Source organism: Eptesicus fuscus, chromosome 20 (assembly GCF_027574615.1).
Source record: "Eptesicus fuscus isolate TK198812 chromosome 20, DD_ASM_mEF_20220401, whole genome shotgun sequence".
NCBI classification, from domain to species: Eukaryota; Metazoa; Chordata; class Mammalia; order Chiroptera; family Vespertilionidae; genus Eptesicus; species Eptesicus fuscus.
The window spans coordinates 49265176-49276092 of NC_072492.1; the positions used below are offsets into that span (position 1 = coordinate 49265176).

Consider the following 10917-nt stretch of genomic DNA (forward strand, 5'->3'; position numbering starts at 1 on the left):
GGCGCTGGGACCGGAGGGCGGGGCGCTGGGACCGGTGCGGGGCGCGCTGGGGCCGGTGGGCGGGGCGCTGGGGCCGATGGGCGGGGACAGCTGGGGCCGGTGGGCGGGGACAGCTGGGGCCGGTGGGCGGGGCGCTGGGGCCGGTGGGCGGGGCGCTGGGGCCGGTGGGCGGGGCACCGCACACCCGCCTGCCCCTGCCCGCCAGGTGTTCTCGCAGCACCCGTATGCGGAGCGCTTCATCGGCAAGCCCCACGTGTGGACCGTGGACTACAACAACTCGGAGGAGTTTGAGGCCGCCATCAAGGCCATCATGAGGACCCAGGTGAGCCCCAGGCCCGTCAGACGGCAGCGCGTGCTGGGTCTCCACCAGGAAACCATGCCCTCCTGGGAGTTCCGACTCCCAGGCCGGGTTGGCAGGTGGATCCGCGATCCCCCTCACCAGCGCGTGTGAAGGTGAGGAGCACAGGTGAGGGAGACCTGAGGCCCCCAGCCCGCTGGCCCCCAGCTCTGGGGGGGGCCTTCAGTCTCCTCTCAGCCTCAGTGGGTTTGCCGGTTGGCACCTGTCCGTCCAGGTGAGGGGACGGGAGGGAGGCCGGGCGGGCGCCTGCCTCCCGCCGCCTCCCCTCTCGCTGTCGCAGCCGATATTCCTGGCAGGATCGGCACCGGCCACACCGGTAATTACCCCGAGTGGGTGACGCTCCCAGGCTGTTGCCGCTCTGGCGGGAGGTTTGCGGCAGGTGGGACTCGGCTGGCGGGGCCTTTGCATCACCGTGTGGCACGGGTTTGCCGGGAGCAGGCAGGGAGGGGAATCTCTTCTCTAAAAATCAGTGGGAAAAACATCCGTAGGTGAGGAGTAGCAAACAAAGAAAGAAACAAAGGAAAGAAACAATGACCCAGGCGCGGGGAGTCTGGGTGTCACAGAGGACAGTGGGCCTGGGCCTGGGCCAGGTGGGGTGGTGCTCGGGCGGCTTCCTGGAGGAGGTGTCGCCTGAGGGGAGGGTGGAGGGGCTGGGTTGGCTGTGGGAAGAGGCATCAGGGCCCACGACCGGATGGAGCGTTGACATGACTGAAAGGGGAGAAGCTCAGTGGGGCTGGGACCAGCGTGGGAGGGAGGTCCTGGCCTCTGTCTCCTAGGTCCTGAGCCCCAGGGAACCCTGGAGGTACACGGAGGAGCAGGGGATCCGAGCAGAGGGGCCAGATCTCTGCTCCCAGTGCTGAGCATGGCGGGGCCCCAGGCACCAGGTCTCCTGCCCCATGTCTGCCTGTGTCCCCCAGGTAGAGCCGTACCTGCCCTATGAGTACACCTGCGAGGGGATGCTGGAGCGAATCCATGCCTACATCCAGCACCAGGTAGGGGCCTCTGCTCTCCCCACCGCCCCCCGCCCCAAACCCCATCCGACCAGAGGAGGGCGCCAGGCCAGCACTGCCGGAGGAGGCCACCCCTGTCCAGGGGCTGCGTCCATTTGACTCCCTGTTGCTTCCCCAGTCCGTCCTTCTGTCCCCTTCCTTCCGGGCACAGCCGGTGGGGATTGGGGGGGGGGGGGGCCGAGGGGTGGGGTCAGTATTGCTGTCAGAGGCCAGGCCTGAGGCCCTGGGTGGGTTCCCTGACCTCCGGCCTCCCTCCCATCCTCCCTGGACACAGATCAGTGCCCCCGGGTGTGTCTGCTGCCGGGGGTAAATGAAATGACGCCGGAAGGCCACCCGGCATCATTGAGCCCCGATGGTGATGCGAGTGAGATGATTGGGTTGCCACACCCACGTGTCAGCCCGTGGCCCCCGTGGCCCACTGCCCTCTCACACTGCTCTCTCCTGGCAGGACTTCTGCGCAGCCCCAGGCCCCGCCCCACCGGGGGCTGGAGTCCCAAAGAGCCCCTTCGTCCTGGCCCCCAATGCCACCCACCTCGAGTGGGCCCGGAACGCCAGCCTGGCCCCCGGGGCCTGGCCCCCAGCGCACTCCCTCCGGGCCTGGCTGGCCGCCGCGGGCAGGGCCTGCACGGACGCCTGCCTGGACCGCGGGCTGGTCTGCGAGCCCTCCTTCTTCCCCTTCCTCAACAGCCAGGCCGCCTTCCAGAAGTGAGTGAGCGCGGCCCCTGCCCCCGCCCAGCCAGGCCCAGTCCCGAACCCCGCCAGCCTGCAGCAGTGGGGGCGGGTGCCTTCAGTGGGTCAGGAAGGGACCGTCCAGGCCGGTGTCCATCAAAGCCCCACACTCCCGGCAAAGCCTCAGCCCCAAGCGCTGAGGGGAGCTCCCTGCCCAGTCCCTGCCCCCACAGCATCTTCCCCAGGCTCTCCCTGATGGATCAGCCAGGCTCCCCCTCCTCCCCCCCCCCCTCTCTGAGCAGGTGGGAGAAGGCGCTGAGGGCCAGGGTCTGTCCTGGCACCTCCTAGAAAGTTCTTCCCCAGTTTGGGCTGGGTTGGGCCGGCCAGGGCGGGTGGGGTGGGCAGGACCCGCTGGGCGTTCTGTGCCCGCTGAGTGCTGCCGCCCTGGTGCCCGCAGGCTGCAGGTGCCCTGTGACAGCACCGAGTGGGAGATGAACCACCTGTACCCGGCCTTCGCCCAGCCCGGCCGGGAGTGCCTCCTGCAGAAGGAGCCCCTGCTCTTCAGCTGCGCGGGCGCCAGCGCCAGCCACCGCCGGCTCTGCCCGTGCCGGGACTTCCGCCGGGGCCAGGTGGCCCTGTGCCGGGACTGCCTGTGAGGGCGCCCGAGGCCCTGCGCGGAGAAGCACCAGCAGATTCCGAGCTCCAGCGACCGCCCCCCCCACCCCCAAGCTGGGCTTCCTCCCTCGGCCAGGGGTGGGCAGAGCAGGCGCTGCCAGGCTGCAGGGAGGGCGGCTCCTCCGGGTGCCGGTGCCCACCTGGGCGGGCTCCTCCTCCTCCTCCCAGGGGCTCATGGCGGCAGCAAGGCCAAGGCTGTGGGGCTGCCAGAGGGGCCCCCTGGCCAGGAGCAGGGGCAGAGCCAGACCTGAAGGTGGAGAGAGGGTCCTGCCTCCCCGGGCCCAGGACGGGGCCTGCGCTGCACAAGGCGGGAGCAGGGGTCCGGGAGGGGGTCAGCCTTGTCCCTCTGGAGGAGTTTGGGGTGCGGCCAGAAGGGGCAGGGGGCTGGGGGAGGCCAGGCGGAAGGACCCAGTTCTTGCCTCTCCCCTTTCCCACACCCGCTCCCTGCTGCACGGCCCGCAGTTGGGGGCGCGGGGACCCCTCGGCGGGGGTGGAATTGTGTCCCCCTCCTGCTTGTTCCGCTCTCTCCACTCGGACTTCTCCGGAGCCCTCCTGGCATGGCTGCCATTCCAGACCACGGCTTTGCTCCCACAGCCTGCTTCCCCACCCACCCCCAGCCTCCGAGGACAGGTGCTGGTCGCTTCCCAGCATCCATTGCAGGCGAAGGCTCGGGCGGAGCTTCTGCCCCATCACACCCCTGGCCCGGGCCCCCAGGCCCCCACCCATCAGTGCTGTGTCTGTGTCTCTCCAGCTTCCAATCACCTCTGGATCAACTGTGCACCCCCGTGCAGCATGCCTGCCCCCCCTCTCCCCCCCACGCCCCTTCCTGCCCCCGCCCAGGCCCTCAGAAACACTGCCACCCCATCCTGTTTATAACCCCCTCCCACCTGGGCGACCCAGCCGCCCTCCTGGGCTGCCCCGCTCCCCGCCACGGAGGCAGCCCCGGGCCCTGAGAGTCGGAGGAGGCGGCCTCGGCCGCAGCAGGTGCCGCCCACCCGGACCCTCCCCGGCCCCACCGCCCTGCAGCCGCAGACACTCAAGTCACCAAGGACCTGACCTTCGGGGGAAAGCAATAGAGACTCTCTTTTCTCTCTTTTTTAAAGATTTATTTCTGGAAATAATAAATATTTTATTGGGATGTGAGGTGCAGAGGAGGAGCCTGCTGTTTCTCATCATTTCTGGGGGAGCGAGGGGCTGGGACCGCCCAGGGGAGCCGGGGGGGGGGAGGGGACGGGCATCTGGGGCCCCGGGGCCCTGTCCCACATCGTAGAGGCTGGGGCTCTGCGTCAGGCTGCCCGGGGGCGGGGGGGGGGGGGAAAGGCCCTGCAGGTGCCAGGCCCACAGGCCCTCCTGCTGCCCTGCGGCCAATCCAGGGACCTGCTTGGCCTCTGCTGTGGAGGGTGAGGTCCCAGGACACAAGGGCACTCACTATTCATGGGGCACCGGCTGTGCTGCGGACCCGGCCAGAACCGTCCCTTCGCGTGTCCGCCGTCCTGGGGGCGGGTCCTGGCGCCCCACTGGCAGTGGAGACGCCTGAGGCTCAGTTTAAGGAACGTGCCCAAGGCCACAGCTGGGAAGCAGGGAGGGGGGGTTTGCTATGCACGGGGGATCGGGTCCACGTTGCCGTGCCGATCGCATGAACCGAGAGAGGCAGCCGGCGTGGCGCCCTGGCCGCAGGACGCGCTCAGGGTTGTACGTGCTCTGTGTCTGAGACACCCCAGCCAGCGGCTTGCTTCTGGCCGGGGCTCTCGCTGGGGGAAGCCAGCCCCCGAGGACAGGGGGCCCTGTCTGGGGTAGTTCTGATGGTCACACCTGGGGGCGGGGAAGTGGCTGCTGGCATCTCTCGGGAAGAGGCCAGGGACGCTGGTCGGCACCCCCTGGTGCACAGGACGGTCCCACCGGCTCGGTCCCCGCCAGCACTGTCCCCCCAGCTGGGTCCCCGCCAGCACGGATGACCCTGCCCAGTGTCCGCAGCGTCGAAGTGGAAGGAGAAACCCTGTTCTGGGCCCTGGTCTCAGGTCTGGGCAAGTGCGGGGCACGTGGTTCTGAGCTTGTTAAGCACAGGTTGCTGGACCCCGGGTTCTAATTCAGCGGTTCTGGGCGGGGCCTGGGAACTTGGGTCTTTAATAGGATGCTGCTTCTGCGGCCCAGGGCCCACGCAAGCCACGCGGAGGGTCACGTGGCTCGGCCACGTGGGTACCGGCAGGCATTTCAAGTGTTTCTAATTGGTTCTTCGTTTGTCGTTCCCTGCTTTCGGCAGGTGGAGCATCCCGCGAGCTCACTCGCGTCTGCCTTCCTTGTGAGGTGTCTGCTCGGGTCTTTGTCCATTTCTAAATCAGGTTGTTTCCGTTCTTATTGTCGAGTTTTAAGAGTTTTTATTTTTTAATCCTCACCTGAGGATGTGTTTATTGATTTGAGAGAGAGAGAGAGAGGGGAAGAGGGGACCATCAATGTGAGAGAGGAACATTGATTGGTTGCCTCTTATACAAACCCCAACCGGGACCGAGCCACAGCCTGGGTATGTGCCCCGACCAGGAATCGAACCCTCGACCTGTGGTGTGCTGGACGGTGCGCCAACCAGCTGAGCCACCAGAGCTTTAAGAGTTCCTACTTCTGCCTCCTGTCTTAGACGCTTAATGAGGTGAGTGGGGTGCAGGGGCGGAGGGGGCGGAGAAGCAGGCTGGCAGCAGGAGAGGGAAGTCTGACCCGCACCCAGATGTAAGGCCAGAGGGTGGCGGGAGGGGTCCTCCAGCCCTCCCTCCCAGAACCCAAGTGGCTGCCTCACCTCAGCACCCCCACCCCGAACCGAGGAAACCACAGGCGCCTCCCCCTCCCACTCACGGTGAGGAAACAGCCTCTGCAAACACCTGGGAGCCTCCAGCACCCGCCGGGCTGCCCTGACCCGGTCCGGGCGCAGGAGGCTCTAAAAAGCACGGCGCCAGGGTTTCTAGCGGCAGCGCCTGGCAGCACCTCTGACCCCGGGATCCGGGGACCGGCTGCAGGGGGCCTTGAAGCCTGTCCCTCCCACTCCCACGCAGGCCCCAGGCCCCAGGCCCCAGGCCCCAGGCCCCAGGCGCTGCTCCCACAGCCCAGGCGGGAGGCTGCAGCTGCTGCTGAGCCCGGGGTGAGGAGGGAAGAGGCGGGTGCCAGCTGGGCCTGGGGCAAGGAACACACACACCCCACACCCCCACCCCCTGTGGGAGCTCACGGGCAGGAGAGGGTGCGGAGGCTGTGGACAAGCGCCCTTCCCAGAACCGGGAGGTGGGAGGGCTGCAGAGGCGCAGGGTCTCCCGGGAGGCCGGGGCGGCCAGCGGACTTGGCTTCGTCTCTAGCTGGACGCCCTCTCAGCTGGGGCTGGGCCTGGCGGACTCGCCCTCCCTTTGGTTGACTTCAAAGGCCCCTCAGAGCCCCACCCTGCTCCGCGGGACCTCACCTGTGGTTCTTGTGTTTCTCCTGTGAAATAAAGAAGGCGATCCCAGGGCACGAGGAGGTACATCGAGGTCAGGTGTGAAGTGTGGTGAGCTGTGATGTGAGTGTTCAGTCACTGGGAGCTATGGGCCTCGGACCTCAGGTCTGCCTCCAGGGGCTACAGGTGTCTCCAGGGGCCCCCAGGTGCCTCTAGGAGCTCCTGCCCCTTCCCGGCGGTGAGAACAGTGAGGCTCCAGGGAGAGCAGTTCCCAGCCTGTCGCTGCCCAGACCGGACACCAGATATTCTGACCCCAGCGCTGGAGGCCGTCTCCCAGCCGAGCTGCTGTGGGCAGGTTACCCTTGGGTAGAGGAGATGGCAGGTGCTGTGGGTTGAATTGTGTCCCCGGTACCTGCGGGGACCTTGTATGGAAAGAGCCTTGGCGGACATAGTGACGATGGCAGGGCTGGATGTGGGCGGACCCTCAGTCCAATGACTGGCGGTCTTGCCAGAGGAAGTGGGACACAGACACGCACAGGGGAGAAGGCCGTGTGGAGATGTGGAGACGCAGGCCGAGACTGCGGGATGCGGCCACAAGCCAGGGATCACCAGGATGCCGGCAGCACCGGGAGCTGGAAGAGCGGGGAAGGACCCTCCCCTCCCCTAGACCGGGGAGCCCGGCGGCCGGCCCTCCTTCCCAGACTTCGGCCTCCAGAGCTGTGAGAGAATCACATCGGTAACTCCGAGCCATCCGATGGGTGACTGTTTGTTGCAGGAGCCACAGGCACTAATGCAGGGGTCATGGGCCCCCTGCCTTTAAAGACAATAGGGCTCAGCTGAGTGTCCAGGGAGTCCTGAGCCAGTGGCCCCCGGCCAGGCCACCGGCCTGTACGCAGCTCAGTCTACCTTTTCCCAGAAAAACGTGGGGCCTTCTCGACAAAACCCCCAAGGAGAAAGAACGCTGGGTCCCAGGGATTCAGACACACTGGCGATCCCATCAGTAACCCCACCCCTGCCCCCCAAACGCCCTCCCAGGCACGGCCCTCGGGGTACCCCAGAGCAGCACCCAGGCGCTCCCAGCAGAAGGGGGCTGGGGGACCGCACACCTCCCGCTGGATTCAGCCTGATCACCCGCCTCTGCCTCGGCTAAAAATAGCCCAGCCCCGCTTGACTTCTGCATACATTTGCATATTGGGCTTGAGACTCATGAATATGGAGAAACGGGGCAGCTGACATGTTTGTGAAGCAAACCGAACAGAGGACACCTGCCCTCCCTGGGGTAGTTCCCAGCTCCCCCGGCTGCCCAGCCTGACCATCCGCCACCACTTCCTTCAAGAGCCTTTGGGGGGGCGGATCTTCTCCAGTGGGGGTCCCAGGGCTGCGGGGGGAGGGGGCGGGGATCAGGCATTTGGGTTTTGGAGCGCTGGGAGTGTTTCAGGCTGGGGCTGGCATGAGACACCCTGAGGCTCTATACTCTGACCCTAGACCGCCTGGTCCCTCAGAACCTCCCCGCCCCCCGCCAGCCTGTGCATTGCGGGGACCTCAGCAGGTGAGGGGGAGGGGTGGGTAGAGATGGCCAACTCCCAACCTCGGCTAAAGCTGGATTTAGGGCTCCTCGAGTCCCATCACGTTCCCCACGGTCACTCATCCATTCAACAAACCCTCGCTCAGCGCAGCGCTTGGCCGAGGTACACAGTCGTCCCCCGCCCCCCCCCGCCCCAGTGCCCGTGTCCTGGACACCAGTGTCCAGGCCTGAGCCTGCGGGGATGCCCTGGCTTCCGGGTCTGGGGACGCTTGCTTTGCATCAGTCCTGGGACCTGCCCAGCCAGTGTCCCCTCGTACTTCTCCTCCTCTCTGGGCCAAGGTGGTCCCTGCTCCATCCTTGCCCCGAGGCCAGGGTCCAGAGTGGCCGGGCTCTAGGCAGGGGTCCGGCTCCCCACCTCAGGCCCAAGGTCCCGGGTGTTAAATTCCCGGGAGTTTTTATAAGTGGGGGTTACATTGTTGGGGTCTTGAACGGGGTGGGGGGAGTGTGTGTACCTCAGAAATCGGCACGTGCAACGAATCAGGCTTTTGATGTCTGGTGCGTTGTGTTTTCGGGAGACCTGGCCACCGATGGAGGGGCCTCTGCAGGGGCGTCGCGCCTGCCCGGAGGGCTGGCCCCCACCCGCCCTCTGCGTCCTGCTCCTCCCCCCGGCCTCAGTGCCCCACTCACCCTGGCGTGGCAGCTGACTGGGGCTGCGCGGCGCCCTGCCTCCCCTCGCCGCTGCTCAAGGAAATAATTAATAATAATTAATGAATAAGCTGTGTTTATTGAGAGCCGCTTACACAGAAAGCCTCAGGGTACACGGCGCTCAGACGTAATTAAAAGTGACATATTTTAAACTTTGAGGCGCAAAGCTGTTGCCCAGGGCAGGCTCCCCTCTCCCCACACCTTCTTTTGACCCCCGCTTTGTGGGTGGGGCCTGGGGAGGTGGGAAGAGGGGCCTCATTATGGGACTCCCGGTGCAGCCCCAAGATCACCCACTTACCTGTGCGTGCGTCACCCACCCACCCATCCATCCATCCACCCACCCATCCATCCACCCATCCATCCACCCACCCACCCACCCATCCATCCATCCACCCACCCACCCACCACACCCACCCACCCACCCACCCATCCATCCACCCACCCACCCACCCACCCACCACCACCCACCCACCACCACACCCACCCACCCAAAAGCCCGCAGAGTGCACAGCGGAGCCAAGCTCTGGGCTCTGGGCCCCAGGACGTCGCTTCAGCCCCTCTGTCTCGGGAAGGAGGGCTCCCTCGCGTGTTCAATGCTCCAGTGGAAGGACAATTGTGAAAAGCGCACATGTTGCAATTTGGGTTTAGGTTGACAGTATTAATTTCCTGGTTTTAATTATTCAATAGAAATTAATGAAAATGGGAGAGGAGCCTCACGGGAGCCTCTCGAAGCAGCAGGGGCGGGGAGGCAGCAGAGTCGCCTCACATGGAGCCTAGGAGAGTGGGGTGAGCGGAAAGGCCAGGGCCCCTGCCCCCGCGCCCCCCCCCCCCCGCCCCCCGGCCAGGCTCTGCACTTCCCACGGCAGGGAGCCTTCTGCCCCGTCTGCCTAAGCTTCCCCACCCCGCCTGAGAGTCTGCCGGGGGGAGGGGAGGCTACAGCACGCTCGAATAGTCTTAGCCTATTTCATTTATTTCCACTTTTTCTTTTAATATAAAAACTCACATAGCACTTGCTCTCTACCAGGCATTGCGAGTAGGTGAACTCATTTTGCTGAGAAAGGCCTGGACACGGGCAAAAAGCCCCCCAAAAGGCTATGGCCACGGGTCTGCCAGCACCCCCCTCCCCGGGGTGATGGCTGCTTTTGTTGTCTTTGAGCTGGTTAAGGAGGCACGCAATCCCTGTCCATGGCCATGCACGTGACCACGTGACCGAGCCCGGCGGGCAGCACCGGTTACTGCCGGCCAGGCCTGCGTCGGTGGAGATTCACCTCAGCATCCCCGCACCTGTGCTCTCGGCCCGCTCCTCTGAGCCGCCCTCAGCCCTTGTCGTTGCCTCGCGAATTAGCCAATGCCAGGAACCTTTCGCACGCGTCCACTTTATACCTGGTGGAGCCCTGGTCTCACCTTGAGGAAAGTCTGAGCCCCAGGCAGGCACAGCGGTCACCCCTCCGGTGATGGTGACGGGAAGAGCAGGAGGCACAGAGAGGGTCCGCCATTGGCTGGAGTCACACCGCTGGGTGGGGCCGGGATTTGGACCCGGGAACCTGGCTCTAGAGCCCCGGAGCCTCTTAGGACTTGAGGTCTATGACCTGTTATCTAAGCTCAGGACATGGGGACGACATTTAGGGGTGAGGACGGGGGGCATGGGGAGGCTGGGGAACTGGTCCCAGCTCCCTCGGTGGTTGGTACGCTGCGGACGCTACAGCTGCGAGGTCTGAGGTGGGCGCGGTGGGAGGCGCTGGTGGGATGTTAACATCGATGGTGGCTTCCTGGGTGCCAGTTACGCCCGGGGCATCTCACTCCCTCCTCCCCATGGCCCTACAGACGGCACCTGGAGGCACCCCTGGCCTCGCATCATCTCACGGTTTGTTTGGAGTTGAGCCCCGCAAGCTGAGGTGTCTCCATCAGCGCCCCTGCCCCCCACCCCCCACCTTTCTAAAGATCTGGTGTGGCTCAGTGGTTGAGCATCGACCTGTGAACCAGGAGATCACGCTTCAATTGCGGTCAGGGCACATGCCCAGGTTCCACACTGGATCCCCAGTAGGGGGCGTGCAGGAGGCAACTGTTCAATGATTCTCATCATTGATGTTTCTCTCTCCCTCTCCCTTCTTCTCTGACATCAATAAAAATATATTAAAAAAAAGAAAAGAAAAGATCTGGGTGTGTGCCCTGGGCTCCCCAGCCCTCACCCCACCTCCCGGGCTTCCCACCCCTGCCACGAAGGCCTCCCCACTTACACCACGAAGGCTCAGTCCCTTGACCTGAGAGGCTGGTGTGGGCCCAGCCTGACCTGCTCAGCTGACCTCTCCCTGACCTCTCCAGCTGGGCTGAGCTCTGGGGCCTGGAAAATCTACCGAACACCGTTGGGGGCGGGAGCACCAGTGCGGGGACCTCAGCGAGGGGGGAGAGGTGCCCCAAGGCCTCTTCTGTTTGCCAAAGTGCTGCCTGGGCCCCCCGCCCCGTCCCCCCTGAGCAGCAGCGGGAGCAGCCGGCTCCCTCCTGGGGGCCCCCTGAGTCGGGGAGGTGTTAGCGAGGGGAGCAGGGGAGCAGGGGCCTGCACTGGCAGCCT

General features: G+C 65.3%; 1 protein-coding gene across 2 annotated transcripts in view; it reads left to right on the forward strand.

Moving 5' to 3' along the window:
• The window catches only part of MGAT5B (alpha-1,6-mannosylglycoprotein 6-beta-N-acetylglucosaminyltransferase B), a 35497-nt gene extending 32804 nt beyond the window's left edge, over positions 1–2693 (forward strand). For both annotated transcript variants that reach the window (XM_008155013.3, XM_008155014.3), the window contains 4 exons: positions 206–322; positions 1276–1350; positions 1817–2073; positions 2495–2693. In XM_008155013.3, coding sequence (XP_008153235.2) covers positions 206–322; positions 1276–1350; positions 1817–2073; positions 2495–2693 — 648 coding nt within the window. The remainder of the gene's footprint in view (positions 1–205; positions 323–1275; positions 1351–1816; positions 2074–2494) is intronic.
• Positions 2694–10917: the final 8224 nt, after the last annotated feature.